At 44.8% G+C, this 16672-nt stretch overlaps 1 protein-coding gene across 3 annotated transcripts in view; it reads right to left on the reverse strand.

The window, feature by feature from the left end:
* The window catches only part of VASH2 (vasohibin 2), a 59908-nt gene that overhangs the window by 6930 nt on the left and 36306 nt on the right, over positions 1-16672 (reverse strand). For all 3 annotated transcript variants that reach the window (XM_072140151.1, XM_072140152.1, XM_072140153.1), the window contains 2 exons: positions 6054-6435; positions 2360-2472 (listed from right to left, as the gene is read on the reverse strand). In XM_072140151.1, the coding sequence (XP_071996252.1) occupies positions 2360-2472; positions 6054-6435 (495 nt within the window). The remainder of the gene's footprint in view (positions 1-2359; positions 2473-6053; positions 6436-16672) is intronic.

Below are 16672 nucleotides of genomic sequence, written 5' to 3' on the forward strand. Positions count from 1 at the left end.
AGTCACAGAGGAGGAGCTCAGAGTTTCCTACCTTGACCTCAGTGTTAAATTCTCCGCCTCCTTGACTTTATACAACCAATTTACATATCAATTCAAAGTTGATTTTCTGAATAATGCCATCACACTGGGCCATGAAAGAAAGAAAAACTAAAAGGTGTTACAATGTTTGACAATATACTGGTAAGTGGTTTATTAGGCCAATTGCTGATGACAGGTTCCCTTCAAAGGGGTTGTCCCATAACCTTAAAGAAAATTTGAGCTTATAAAGTTGCAGCCACAGTGTGAGCTCTGTTCATGGAGGTCTGTGTGATGATCAAATTGTGTGTGTTGTTAGTAGCAGCAGGACTGTGAAATTGGGATTTATATATTCCAGTATTGTATTTTCGCGATGTCCACTGGTGGCGTGTCCTCACACTGCTGTGCTCTTACTAACTCTATGGTAGCAGGCTTCTGGTTAGGTATTACAGAAGAGGGGATGGGCAGGGGAGGAGTTTGAATGCAGGGATCTAAGAACACAGCAATGTGAGGACACTCCGGCAGTGTTCCAAGCATCGCACCCCACAGTCCTGCTGCTACTAATGACATACACAAAGCTTAGTTTTATGAGAAAGCTGGGTTACACTTTTACATACTTTGCCATAATTATATCTATTTTATCACTTTTTTAAAAATATTTGTAGATGATAAAATAAGATAAAAAATTTCCGGAACGATATCCGTGTCGCTTCCTGACATCATGGGAAACAATCGTGACCTTATAGTAATGTCAGAGGATGAGCGCAGCGCCAGGCTCGCTCCTGTTCATTCATGGCTATTCTCTCATCCAGGAATGTGGTGACGGCAGCTGGCAGCAGAGCGGCATCGCCCCCTCCCGATCCCCCGTATAACGGGACGATGATGTAGTGAATCCCGATATAGACTCCTGTGTTCTTACTGAATGCCGCAGTCTAAATACCTCTAGGCCAGGGGTGAATGGGGGAAGCCTGATGCTGTGACACCGTGGCTATAATTATCTGCTGGGGGGGGAGCGGTGGCGTCACAGGTGCCAGGGCTGTTATTCACTGGTAAATATAGGCCTTTGTGTCATGGCCGCCGCCCCCAGCTGCTGCCGCTTACTGTAGGATATGTTTGGATACATGTTGCTTACTCCTGTCTTTGGCGCTTATGTAATCCCTGACAACACTAGTATTTACAGGGGGAAATAATTAGGCAGCGCTCCGGCGTGCCTGGCGCATCACTGACAGGGGCGCGCCGTTACATGAGGCAGCAGAATCTGTAATTATAAGGTTACGTTACACTACACAGCGGCCGGCGTCACTCACTACCCGCCACCTGCGCCTCCCCGACATTACCACGACTGTTAACTCCTTCACGGCTGAGGAACAAGTTGTTTTACCAATTTTTTTTTTTATATCAAGATCTTAACCCCATCACGATTGGCCTATAGGATTCAAGGTTCCATACAAGGAGGCATAACGGTTGTATTTTCCCATCCATGTAGCTGTATGGGGGCTTGTTTTTTTTGGGAGAAGATTTGTAAACTAGATAGATATGAGAGGTATGGGGGATTATTTTTTATGGAGAATTTATATTACAACTAGATAGATAGACATGGGATGTATGGGGGCTTGTTTTTTTAATGGGAGGAGTTGTATTTCAACAAGATAGATATGAGATGTATGATGGCTTGTTTATTTAAAGGGAAAAGTTATACAGTATTACAACTAGATAGATAGATATGAAACGTATGGGGGCTTGTCTTTTAAAGGAGCAGTTACCGTAAATTTCAACTAGATAGACATGGGATGTACGGGGGCTTGTTTTTTATGTGAGAAGTTATATTTCAACTAGCTAGTAAAATATAAGATGTATGGGGCTTGTTTTTTCTGGGATAGATATGAGATGTATGAGGGCATGTTTTTTTATGGGAGAAGCTGTATTTCAACAAGATAGATAAATATCAGATGTATGGGAGAAGTTATATGTTAACAGCATAAATAGATATATTTAAGGGGTCTGGTTTTTTTTTTTTCCACAGGAGTGATATTTTTCTGTTAACATATTTTTTTGAAAAAGAATAAACGAAATTCCATCATTGCCTTAAGTAGTCTTGAACCTAGAGGCACAAATAATGTATAATTTTTATTTTTTTCCATGCTTTCTAGGTGTCATTAAAGGCACATTTTATGAAAAATGGTTTACGTCACCACATTAAAACTCAGTCACAACTTTTTTTTTCTACAGATGTAGCCATATGAGGGCTTGCTTTTTATGGGAGAAGGTATATTTCAAATATAGATAGAAAAATAATTGTGGATAGAAAGTTCCTCAGGATTAAGATATTTCTGATAACACTCACGATTTATCTCTCCGGCACACGCGCCTCTGGGGGCTGATACGGACTCTTGGTGGAGACACAGATTTTCCTCGTCTTTCTTTAACAGGAGATTGAACGCTTGAAGACTTCAGGATCTATGAAAGAATAAGCCTTAGTGCGGTGAAGGTTTTATTGTACATATCTGACCATTTGTAGTTATACTACTGGAGAGCGGCTGTGGTGTAACATTTGGGGTGCTGAGGTCAGTACCTCCTGATATAATAATAATAATCTTGGCATTTTGTAGTATAATTTAGGATATGGGATCACTTGCCTCATTAGTCTATCCTTTCTATGTAATTAATGTCCTTTTTAAGGTTTTGAGCTCTACATCCTCCATCACCCTGTCCTCTGGTCCAGTGCGGCATCCTCCATCACCCTGACCTCTGGTCCAGTGCGGCATCCTCCATCACCCTGACCTCTGGTCCAGTGCGGCATCCTCCATCACCCTGACCTCTGGTCCAGTGCGGCATCCTCCATCACCCTGACCTCTGGTCCAGTGCGGCATCCTCCATCACCCTGACCTCTGGTCCAGTGCGGCATCCTCCATCACCCTGACCTCTGGTCCAGTGCGGCATCCTCCATCACCCTGACCTCTGGTCCAGTGCGGCATCCTCCATCACCCTGACCTCTGGTCCAGTGCGGCATCCTCCATCACCCTGACCTCTGGTCCAGTGCGGCATCCTCCATCACCCTGACCTCTGGTCCACTGCAGCATCCTCCATCACCCTGTCCTCTGGTCCACTGCGGCAGCCTCCATCACCCTGTCCTCTGGTCCACTGCGGCAGCCTCCATCACCCTGTCCTCTGGTCCAGTGCGGCAGCCTCCATCACCCTGTCCTCTGGTCCAGTGCGGCATCCTCCATCATCCTGTCCTCTGGTCCAGTGCGGCAGCCTCCATCACTTCCATGCTCTGGTCCTTTGCGGCAGCCTCCATCACTTCCATGCTCTGGTCCATTGCAGCATCCTACATCATCTTGTCCTCTGATTCATTGAGACATGCTCCATCACCTCCGTCCTGTGATGATGTTGTGTCGACAGCGCAGACCTGCTACAGTTACTGGAGGAAGACTATATTAGGCCATAGCAGGTACGCATTGTTGATGTGATGTCACCGCTGAGGCTCTGTATACCAACAGATGCTGGTGGTGATGGGAAGCACCATGCAGGCCTGGGAGGTGAAGACCAAGTTAAAGGGAATCTACCACCATGATGAAGGACTGTATGCAAATGAGCCTTAGGCGTTCCAGGCTCCATAGGTGTTAATGAAGCTTGGAACCCCTTAGGCTCATTTGCATGCAATCTTTCATCCTGGTGGTAGATGCCCTTTAAAGATAACTTTATTCCAGGACCTTGTGTGGATTGTGGACAACCCCTTTAAACACTGCAGGCAATGGGAGGAGACAGAGTTACAGATGGAAGGAGAGAACAGCAGCCTCAGCTAATAGCGATGCAGGGGGTGTGTCCTAGACTACCTCAGGCTCCCTGTACACATTGTAGCTAATCTGTAGTCACTGATCACAACTATGTTTTACGAGAGATCAGCCAACAAGCAAGGAAAGTACAATTTCTACTGGAGGAGATGTCAAATTTAGAAGAGTGTATTACCCAGAAGTCACCAGGGCAGTGGTGGAGGCATCAGACATGGACACCATAAATCCAGTTATTGGGTATGACAGATAATCCAGGCGGCTCCGAGCATGACAGATTACCCAAGTTTTGCTGTAATCATCGAAATATTTTGGGCAGCCGGATATAAAACGGATTCATTCTGTTGGCATCTCATCCGGGGAATGTCACGGCCGGCATCGCACATTACAGGATTATATTTATACAATTCTATAGAAACGGAATTAATCCTAATGGCACGGAAAATCTTTATGTTCCTGCCGCTAAAAAGCAAACGCAAGGGAAAAAAACACTCTGTTTCTGTGGCAACGAGTAAAAAGTTCTCCGAAATAAATGGAGACTGTGCAAAATGGCCGCCTCCTGCTGAGCCTAGAGATGGAAAGCGGCTGTAGAAAATGGGCTCCTCGTAAGAACTATACGAAATTATGTGATGTACGGTATATTTCTCCCATATTTTAAAAAAATCCGTGCTTTTTGAGGTTAAATAAACGGAACAGATCGCATTGGGGCAGATTTAGTTACCCGATCCAGCGGCGCGTTCTCTGCGCTGGATTCGGGTCCGGCCGGGATTTATTAAGGCAGTTCCTCCGCCGTCCACCAGGTGGCGCTGCTGCGCTGAAGTTCCCTGGAACGCACTGGAACACACCGAGCCGGGCTGAGTGAAGGTAAGTGCAAGCTCCGCGACAGATTTATTTTTTTTTAAATGCGGCGGTTTTTCCGAATCCGTCGGGTTTTCGTTCGGCCACGCCCCCGATTTCCGTCGCGTGCATGCCGGCGTCGATGCACCAAAATCCGATCGCGTGCGCCAAAATCCCGGGGGAATCGGCGCAAATCAGAAATATTCGGGTAACACGTCGGGAAACCGTGAATTGGGCCCTTAGTAAATGACCCCCATTGTGTTTCCCTGACACCCAGGAATCAGCTGTAATCTGTGGGGAAAGTTCAGCAGGAAGTGTTCCATTTCCCTGCAGCGCCACCACAGGTGACATTATGTATTACATTGGGGGTCATTTACTAAGGGCCCGATTCGCATTTTCCCGACGTGTTACCCGAATATTTCCGATTTGCGGCGATTTTCCCTGAATTGCCCCGGGATTTTGGCGCATGCGATCGGATTGTGGCGCATCGGCGCTGGCATGCACGCGACGGAAATCGGGGGGCGTGGCCGAACGAAAACCCGACGGATTCGGAAAAACCGCCGCATTTAAAAAAAAATTGTGTCACGGAGCTTGCTCTTACCTTCACTCAGCTCGGCCTCGGTGTATTCCAGTGCGTTCCAGGGAACTTCAGCGCAGCAGCGCCACCTGGTGGACGTCGGAGGAACTGCCATAATAAATCCCGGGCAGATAACGCGACGCTGGATCGCGAATGGACAGGGTAAGTAAATCTGCCCCATTGTGTTTCCCTGACACCCAGGAATCAGCTGTAATCTGTGGGGAAAGTTGAGCAGGAAGTGTTCCATTTCCCTGCAGCGCCACCACAGGTGACATTAGGTATTACATTATGTTCATTCATATCTGTGGGAGGTCTATATGGTTATGTTATATAGAATTGTTTCCCCTAAATCCATTCCTCATGCAATCCCTTCCCTTCCTTGGTTGAACTTGATGGACAAGTGTCTTTTTTCAACCGTATAAACTATGAAACTATACTACAGGACAGGACAGGACAGGTCTCCCAAACCAATAGACACGCTTTGTAACCACTCTCCACTGATCCCTTTAAAGGTGTTTGGGACAGAGTTCTGCAAATTACATTGTCTTATAGAGCATATGTGCTAAAACTTGTGAGGATGGATGCAAACCAGTGCAGTGTGAAAATCTTCAGGAGTAGCCACACCTATATGGAGGTGCCACACAAACCCTTTAAGGGTGTGGCACATCCCCAAAAAATGATTTGGACCAGCATATACAGTGGCCATACCACCGGTAAGATATCAGCGCACTTGAGATTGGCCTCCAAAGTTGTCTACTAAGACACCTTGAGAGGGCATCCCATTTTTGAAAACTTTCTCAAAGTCCCAAAAGACCTGGAGAGTAGCCCCCTACCTTCATCCTCATGTCCCTGGCATGTTTCTCCAGCTCCTTCTTGATATCGGCTCGGACCATCTTGCCCATGTTGATGACGAGATACCTCCACTCAATAGGCTGGAACGTATGGAGGTCGTGTGGGACGTATAATCCAATTTTGACCTTCTTCACTGTGTGGGAATACTTTTTGTAGGAGTCTTCAAAATCAAAGATGAGCTCGCTTAGAGTCTTAAAGGTCATAGGTTTATCCATAAGATCCGACCTTCTGCTCATGCCCAGGGTTCCGTAGCGGCCATTATGGTGGATCCCCAGGACAACGTGGTGGAAGAAGTTCCCGGAGAACTGGGTTTTAAAGCTGATGGGGAACCGCTCCACGCTGGTCTGACCATTAGTAAGATATCTTGAAGAGCAAGTTAAGGAAGTTAAAATTATATGGTATTGCTAATATGGTGATAGCCAATCATCAATAACATAGGTGTGCATCTGACAACCCTACTGATCAGCTCTGGCGAGTGTTGCTCGTCAATCAAATACATTGGGCTGAGATGCAATACTAAGCACAGCCACTATACATTGTATGGCACTGTGCTGTGTAAGAAGTGAACAGCCAACAGTGTCCTTCTAAACCGAAGGGTCTCTTCAAAACAAACGTTGGTGCGATCAGACAGACACCAAACGGTTATCAAAGTTTTAGTATTAGGAAACTGCTTTAGATGTTTTCTAGTGTAACCATGTGATGAAAGTCATGAGCTCCTAACATAGATGCTTTAACACTAAGAGAAAGTGATGCCATTCAATGAAATCTGTCCCTTTAAGGGGGCCTATCACCAAGTAAAAAACCCTGAATGACCAACCTCAGGTGATCGCCCCTCTGCCACTGATTAATTCGGTGTTTGTTTTTTAAAAATCCGTCCACCCATTCAGAAGATATGGCCCCTGGAAGTTTATACGTGAATAGTAACCAAGAGAAAAGCCACCAGAGAAATTAATAAGGTTACCGCCCCCTTGGCTTGTATGAGATATTTCACATATAAACTTCCGGGGGCCATATCTTTTGAACGCCTGCACGGATTTTTAAAAAACAAACACCTAATTGATCAGGGTAACAGCGGCAATCACATGAGGTAACTCATTCAGGATTTCATACTTGGTGACAGGATCCCTTAAAGGGATAGATTCTATCGTGGGACATCATTTCCTGACACAAATGTGTCATTTTGTACTTGGTATGTAGTCCTGTAATGGATACAGCACGGAACGGTGATACTTTCTTCATGATAGAATGTACTTGGCGCATTCATTATACTGTACAATATAGTCAAATCTCAGCAGACTACACAGTACAGTGGCCCCCCGCACATGGCATAAGCCCCCCACCCCCTGACAACAAGGAGAATTATCATCAATTCACAGATTCTAAGAAAAAAAAGGATGGATCCAGAGTGCGGCGCAGCCCGCAGGCTGGAGGTAACATTTCAGATGCTGCATCCTCCCGGGTGACCTCTACCTTCTCGAGTTATCACAATGCTGCACGCCAGGATGCACGCCAAGACACTAACACGAGAGGAAAACCGCACTGCGAGGTGCCAAGGTAGAAAACATCAGACAGAAGAGAACTTCCTGCAGCTATCCATAGCTATACATGGACGAGCACGCATAGCGGTCACCATAGGGATCAGCGACCATAGCATAGAGCACCCGCACACCTCATCTCCGAAAATAAAATGTAAAAAATAAATTTTTTTATATTTGTACTAGAAAAACCCTACACAGAGCCCCATTATAAGAGCACGCACCCCCCTAACTCTTCCCAAAAAAAAAATTTTCAACTAGCAAAGAAAAATTTTTTGCAGTTCCTTTTACTCATTTTAATATCATCGGTTGCAGTACCAGTTTCCACAACTGGATGGCAGTAGAGCGTAAGACAAAATAAAAGAATCAGTGTTCCTTAAAGGTACAGTGTCCTATAAATATTCAAAAATTCAAAAATAAATTACCATTAATCTGAATTTTTACTGTTTTTATTTTCTTTAAACTACTTTAACTTAATATTGACTCCTGAGCTGCAGTATTAACATTTGAGAAAAAGTCATAATATTAACGAGGTTTTCTGGTTTATCTTACCTGATAGTCAGGGATGTCTAGAGCCAAACCCACCAGGATCTGATATTGATTGCCCATCCCCCATTAGATTGAAATAAGATTAGGGTTTCAGAGAGATGTTTGGTCACACGACAAGTTACCGCAAGCACTGTACAACTTTAAAGGGCACCTACCACCACAAATCTACCTATAAAGGTAGATTGGGTGGTAGGTGCATCAATGGGACGTGAGGATAGCCCTTTTAAGGGCTAATCCTCACGTCCCCTCACTTTTTTGGTAACTTTTATTCCATATATATTTAAATTTACTTATGTGGCTACCGGGGCGTGGAGTAGCCGCATATGAGATTACATGAGGCGGCTACTCCACTCCCCGGTACCCACTTTACCCCTCCTACTCACCCATCTTCGGCGCGCAGCTCCGCGTAGCTGCGCGCCCTCGTCCGGCGACCCTGCCGTCTGCGCATGCGCAGAAGAGCAGGCCCGCGCCTGTTTCGGAGCAGTGACCGCGCAGGCGCGGGCCTGCTCTTCTGCGCATGCGCAGACGGCAGGGTCAACGGACGAGGGCGCGCAGCTACGCGGAGCTGCGCGCCGAAGATGGGTGAGTAGGAGGGGTAAAGTGGGTACCGGGGCGTGGAGTAGCCGCCTCATGTAATCTCATATGCGGCTACTCCACGCCCCGGTAGCCACATAAGTAAATTTAAATATATATGGAATAAAAGTTACCAAAAAAGTGAGGGGACGTGAGGATTAGCCCTTAAAAGGTCTATCCTCACGTCCCATTGATGCACCTACCACCCAATCTACCTTTATAGGTAGATTTGTGGTGGTAGGTTTCCTTTAAAGGAAATCTACCACCAGGATGAAGGACTGTAAACCAAGCACACTGACATACTGGTGTGTGTCCCCTCTGGCAGGATCTGCTCTTCTTTTAGCTTCCTATGGCCTTTGTTTTATGAATAAAAGTCTTTAAAAATGATGCAAATGAGCCTGAGGGGCGACATGCTCCATTAACACCTATGGAACATGGAGCCCCTTAGGCTCATTTGCATAATTTTGAAATCCTTTTTTTTTTTTAAACCGGGGCATAAGAAGCTCATAGAAGAGCAGATCCTGCCAGAGAGGCAGACACCAGTAGGTCAGTGTGCTTGGTTTACAAACCTTCATCCTGGTGGAAGATGTCTTTCCATAACATTTCCATATGGGGAAAAAAGTTGCATGGAAAAATGTTTGTGGTCGGTATTTGGCATGGAAAAATGCTATTCTTTGCAATTGACAAAAGTCAAAACAACAAAAGTCACTGTGAACCTCTGGCCAAAATAAATTTAGACGAAAAAAGGGTAATTTCAGCCATTAGTATCAATCAACTACTGATGGGAAGTCCAAATTCTAAACCATTGGACCCCTATACTCCCCTTATAGATGGTCTGGGTAGGCAGGCTATGTATCATGTGGGGGTCTGACATATCACATGGATCGATGTTCATTGTAAAAGACTATACTTACCTTCTCAACTAATTACGTTTCCAATGCATCTAAAATGTATGTCTCCATGGTAACAGACAACAAATAACATTGTGTAGTCGGATCTTACAGTCATACATCCTTCTATCTGCTTCTACTAAATGGCAACATACATATATAGAAGATATAGACAGAAGAAAAAAGTGTCTGTTTCATCAGACTACACGGGTCCTTTTGTTGTCTGTTACCATGGAGACATAGGTCAGCACGGAAGCTATATGTAGTATATTATTACCAAGACCGAACTCAAATTTGTATTATTTTTCACAGATTTGAACGTGAAAGTAGACATAGAATGAAATGTCTACGCCATCTACAGTATTTTTCGGACTGTAAGGCGCACCGGAGTATAAGGCGCACCACCAATAAATGCCTGCTAAAACGTCTAGGTTCATATATAAGGCGCACCGGATTATAAGGATGTATGACCAGCAGGTGGCAGACCTGTGCACAGTTCAAGGCAGCTATTGTCTGTAAGTACGGTTCATATATAAGGCGCACTGGACTATAAGGTGCACCAGATTATAAGGATGAATGGCCAGCAGGTGGCAGACCTGTGCACAGCTCAAGGCTGCTGTTATCTGTAAGTACAGTTCATATATAAGGAGCCCCGGATTATAAGGCGCACCTGATTATAAAGATGAATGACCAGCAGATCGCAGACCTGTGTACAGTTCAAGGCTGCTGTTGTCTGTAAGTATGGTTCATATATAAGGCGCACTGGACTATAAGGCGCACCGGATTATAAGGTGCACCATCAATAAATGCCTGCTAAATCGTCTAAGTTCATATATAAGGCGCACCGGATTATAAGGATGAATGACCAGCAGGTGGCAGACCTGTGCACAGGTCTGTAAATACGGTTCATATATAAGGCGCACTGGAAAATATGGTAAAAACGCACCGAAAAATACGGTACTAATCCCATGTGGGGCCTAGTAAAAAAAAAAAAGCCAAAAATTTGGGTTTATTAGGTGGAGAAATACTAGTAAATATGTGACATAAATAACTCGAAAATCTCCAGCTGCTAAATTCTACCTGGTCCCAGACGTGTTTTGAAGGCAAATCACCGTCCGCAGAGCAAACAGTGACTCCCTCTATTAGACAGCGGCGGCCAACCATGATGGAGACGCCATTGTCCTGCCTCACTGACCTGTAGCAGCAGGATCTCTACCCCGACCATGGAAACGTAGGCCGTGTTTACCTAGGAGGACGCCAACAATAGGCCATCACACCTACCGTATGAGCCGGGGCATGAACAAGTATTACAGGATCTGTCACCCGCACATCAATACCGGAGGGCCCGACACCACGACTGATCCGAATATATGCCCCCCCCCCCCCCCCACTGGGCATAGCTGCACTTTAAATCTTTAAAAAAACACCATATTCGAGAAATATTCACACCAAAATAGCAAACTGCCCCGAGGAAGTCGAGAAGTAGGTTAAGAAGTTCCTGTTCTTAAAGATCTTTCAGCCATGGAGTGCAGAAGCCGCAGACTGAATATTTACCTGGAGCTAAGAATAAAGACCAGGGATTCGGTCACTGGCTGCGACAGAGTAAACATCATCATCCCCTGCTGCTGTCACAGCTCTATACATGTGACTGGTTATAGGGTGTTGTATCTTTAACCACTTCCCCTGCTTTTATGTTATATACAGTCCTTGTCCTCACTGACATAATAATCACAGAAGTGAACAGGTCACTGCCCCCACAACATCAACACACTCATCCTCCGGGTGCTTATTGCGTCTCCTGCTTCCCTGGTTACTGCATCACAAAGACACACATATATATAAAGAACTGCGCGTTAAAGGGATTGTCCAGGATTTGAAAAATACAGTTGCTCTCTTCCATAAACAGCGCCACCCCCCTGACCACTGGTAGCATTTGGTATTGCAGCTTCATTCATTTCTACTATACACAGCAGAGCTGTAATACAGGTTCATACTTGATCCGGTTGTATACTGGACCAGGAGACAGTACTGGGTATACTGGAGAAGGTTCTGACCCGATTGTAGACATACATAACATAGCAGCTGTACATTAGTGGCATACTGAGGGCTGGATATTGCGGTTTTATGTCTGAGCTGTGTACGGTTTACATAATACATAATACTGTATCATTTTCGCTCGAGCCAAATTCCCATCTGTTAGTCAACACAAAGACTTCACAGTCACCTCCTCCCACGTCTTCTCAGCCCCCTCCACCACCCGGATCAACTTAAGGGAATAGAAAGCAGCGGGGCAGATGGCAGAGGCCTTCAGTGAAACACCCCAATATGCGTAGGATGGTGTATTTACAGACTGTCGCTGCTTCTTGTACATCTAAGTGTCATAGTCCAGAGCACACAACATAAAATATATCACACTAATAACATATAGGCCCAGAATTACTAAGAACAGTGCAGTGTGTACTATGTGCAGTGTTCTGTGTAGCGTGCAGGGGGCGCCAGATTCAGGATTTCTGGCGCACATAAAGCATGAATCTGCGGCCCCCTGCTCTGCAACATCCGACAGAAAACTGGCGCATGGCCCTTCGTAAATGTGCCCCTTAGAGATCAGGGATCACAGGGCTAAAGTGTGGCCACTGCTGAAATGGCAGGTAACTGGGAATATTAGATTGAATTTAAAGTGAGCTTTTAAGGGTGATTTCTGCTGCTCCATCTGAGAGCAGTTTATGATAGAGGGAGAAAAGCTGAGTTCTAAAATATAGAAGTTTATGTGAGTTTGGAGCAGGATTTCTGTGTAAATTCTAACAGGACTCCTAGGAGATACAATGAGAGTCCTGATTACTCCGCCCACACACAGTGGTTGGCAGTGAGAATCCTGATTGCCCCGCCCACACATAGTGATTGGCAGGAAGAGTCCTGATTACAACGCCCACACACAGTGATTTGCAGTGAGAGACCTGATTACTCCATGTCAATCAATGAGTGTGGGCGGAGTAATCAGGACTCTTTGTGTGGGCGAAGTAATCAGGACTCTTACTGTGTGTGGGCGAAGTAATCAGGACTCTTACTGTGTGTGTGGGCGAAGTAATCAGGACTCTTACTGTGTGTGGGCGAAGTAATCAGGACTCTTACTGTGTGTGGGCGAAGTAATCCGGACTCTTACTGTGTGTGGGCGAAGTAATCCGGACTCTTACTGTGTGTGGGCGAAGTAATCCGGACTCTTACTGTGTGTGGGCGAAGTAATTCGGACTCTTACTGTGTGTGGGCGAAGTAATCCGGACTCTTACTGTGTGTGGGCGAAGTAATTCGGACTCTTACTGTGTGTGGGCGAAGTAATCCGGACTCTCACTGTGTGTGGATGTCGTAAGGACTCTCATGGTTATCAAATTGTGAGAATGAGGCTTTTCCTACCACACTTCCCATATCTATAAAACTGCCTTGTAGTAATAACACCGCACCCCGACTCTCTCTACTATGTGACCTGATTTAGGTGACATTTCCCTAATCTGCTCGTCTCACATTGATTGTCAGCGCTCACTATCTCCAAGCAACGGCTACACTGTGTACACAAGACGACGCCGGTCACCTGACTGGATTCCGGCAGATGATGGATAATTCAGGAATCCAAAGAACATTCTACAGCACAGGAGAATGTTCTATAGATCCCAGGATAGAACATAGGGATAAGTGGTGGCCTCTAAAGTACTAACAGTGACGTCAGTAACTCCATATGGCACTGTAGGTTAAGAAGTAAGCTGATCACGAATGCCCAAAATAGCCCCCTATAGTAATGAACACTCCTTAGGTGTCATTAAAAAAACTGATCGCTCTCCTGTTCCAGGATTTATATTCCAGGAGGCGTGTTCCTTACACTGCTGTGCTCTGTGCAGGCTGTGTCACGTTGTCCCAGCTGTGCGATCATACATTTGTGTCTGTTCTTAGTAGCAGCAGGACTTTCAGAATGGATTATATTGCAGTATTGTATCTCTAGTTTTGTTTCCTCACACTGCTGTGCTCTTAGCTCTCTGCATTGAACTGATTCACTAAAATCATTTCTCCTGCTGATGCTTTTGGCACAGATGAAGGTGCTACACATTTAGGTGTTTTCCGATTTTCATGACGACCATTAAGGCGATATGCTTGTCCAAAAATGACAGTACAGTATCCCTTTAAGTACAGCCCACAGGGTCAGGTAGGATATTAATTGTTCCTCCTTTAGGTATTTAGGGTATTTCTACTTTCACATTACAGAGATGATTCCAGAACAGTCTTTAACATGGCAATTAATGAACGGTTAATTACACAGATACGGAAAGACGGTTTGATGAGCCGGAGTAACAGCAGTGTAAAAAACTACCCATGTGTGAAACATTGCCCCAGTATTTATCCCAGAATACAGCGATAACATGAAATCCGTGTAAATTAGAAACGTACCACACTCCAGTGGGCTCATCAAAGCGTTAACAGGTCACTTCCTCCCACAAGATCAACACACTCATCTGCTGCTGCTGCTTTGACCATTTATATAATCCGATTGGCTAAAGTGTGATCAACGCACCATTGATTAAGCCAATTTGTTACATATACACCATGTAATCCTATATGCAACAGTCACTGCCTCCCACAAGTTGAACACACTCTTCTTCTGCTGCTTTCACCATTCATATAATCTTATTGGTTACAGTGTGATCAAATCAGACAACCATTTAATCAGCCAATCCATGTTACATGCAAACCAGTTATCATGACTCCTATAGGCAATGGTCACTGCAACCCACAAATTCAACACACTCCTCTGCTGCTGCTGCTGCTGCTTTGACCATTTATATGATCTGAAAGTGTGATCACATTAAAGCACCATTTAAAAAGCCAATCCATGTTACATTCAAACCATTTATCATGAATCCTACAGACAATAGTCACTGCTTCCCACAAATTCAATACACTCCTCTTCTGCTGCTTTGACAATTCATATAACCTGATTGATTACAGTGGGACAAAATTTGAGCACCACTTTCAAAAACATTCCCCAAAGCAAGCTCATCATTAATAATCATACATCTAATGGTCACTGCTCCTGCAAGTTCAGCACACTCCTCCGCTGCTGCTTAATCAGTAATATGTTCTTATTTGCTAGGCCTTGATCAATTTAGGGCGCCATTTAATAAGCCTATGCATATTACATGCAAATTAGTTATCATGAATCCTACAGGCAATGGTCACTGCCAACCCACAAGTTCAACACACTCCTCTTTTGCTGCTTTTACAATTCATATGACCCAATTGCTTACAATAAGAATAAATTGGAGCACCACCTTCAAAAAAAAAATTCTGTTGTTCCATGCAAGCATGGCATTAATAGTCATACATCTAATGGTTACTGCTCCTGCAAGTTCAACACACTCCTCCGCTGGTGCCTGACCATTCGTTTGTTCTTATTTGCTACTGTGTGATCAAATTAAAGCACATTTTTATAAGCCTACCCATATTACATGTAAACCAGTCATTATTAATCGTACATGCAATGGTCACTGCCTCCAACAAGGTCAAAACACTCCTCTTCTGCTGCTTTGAGAATTCATAGAACGTTACTGTTTAGAATGTGATGAAATTTCATCGCAACTTTGAAAAAAAAAGTAGTAAAACGCAAGTATGGTAACAAATAATTATACGTGTAGTGGTCACTGCCTGCCACACGTTCAACACTCTCGTCTTCTGCTGCCATGACCATTCATAGAACCTTATTGGTTAGAATGTGATTTCCCCTGAAATACTCTGTGCTGCTGATACCGGGATCATTCTGTCTGTATGAATAACCAGAACAAGGCGACATCCCTCTGACCCTGCTGCAATGTAACGCTGCATAGTGTGTATTGTTCTCTGCAGTCCCACAATGTAAGCAATTTTGTGCCGATTCAGCATGAAGCACCCCCTTACCCCGCGCACATGGCTCAGTCCGGGCCGTACCATCATTGTCCTTGTGAATAGGTCGCATCCGCTTGTTATGTCGGACTGAGTCAAGTCATCATATTCTTAATACTCTGCGGTCTCCATCACCTTTAATGAAACTTTCAAACACACACCCCCCCCTTCCCCCACCCCAGAACCTAAACCCGACCTACACCCCATCCATTAGTTGTAACTGGCCACGTACGCCATACAAGTCATCAGGTCTTTCCATTATGTACTTACTCATGACAATTTTCTGCATCAAAAAGAGTCAAAATGCTCCTAATAACATAATATATAGAAATTACTGATACTGTACTTATAGAACAGGACAAGCCCTCGTAATAGTAGACAGAGAGCCTTAAAGAGGGGTTGTACAGGATCAGGAAAAAAAAATCAAGGCTTGCTCAGGAAACAGCGCCACTTTTGTACACAGGTTGTGTGTGGTATTGCAGTTTAGTTCTAGGGCTGAGCTGCAATACCAGACATAACCTGTGGACAGTTGTAGCGCTGTTTCAGTTACAATTCAGCCCTCTATACCCATGCAGTGTACATGCATTCCCAGGTTTACAGGGAAGGTTTGCACTCTCTTTACAGCAGTCAGATTTCTTTATGATACAATGCTCCTCCTCTCCTGTATATACACATATTTTGGCTTCTCGCAGTCACCACCAGGTGGAGCTAACTGCGTACTTTTTCCATTATCCTGAAAAAAGGGCCTGATTTTTGTATGAAAATAGAAGAAAAAAAACAAACTCACCTCTCACTGCTCCCAGCGGTGACTCTCCTGCCTCTAAGGCTTCCAACCCACCAGAACCAGAACCGATTATGTCATTTACATAGTGCATGTGGTAACTGAGCCAATCGCTGGCAGTCAGGTCCAATTGAGGAGCGTGTGACCAAAAGGCCAGAAATCGGTGCACGATGTGACTGGAAGAACTGGAAGGATCAAAGCCTTGGAGATCTGCTGCTGGAACCATGGGGTCCTACGGAGAGGCTTTAATAGTAACTGTATACGGAAGGCTCTTCAGCTCCCCCTAGAGGCAGTTACAAGCAGCAAGAAATGCATCATTTATGACAATGTCTATGCAGGGGATTTGGAGCTCT

Source organism: Engystomops pustulosus, chromosome 3 (genome assembly GCF_040894005.1).
Source record: "Engystomops pustulosus chromosome 3, aEngPut4.maternal, whole genome shotgun sequence".
NCBI lineage: Eukaryota > Metazoa > Chordata > Amphibia > Anura > Leptodactylidae > Engystomops > Engystomops pustulosus.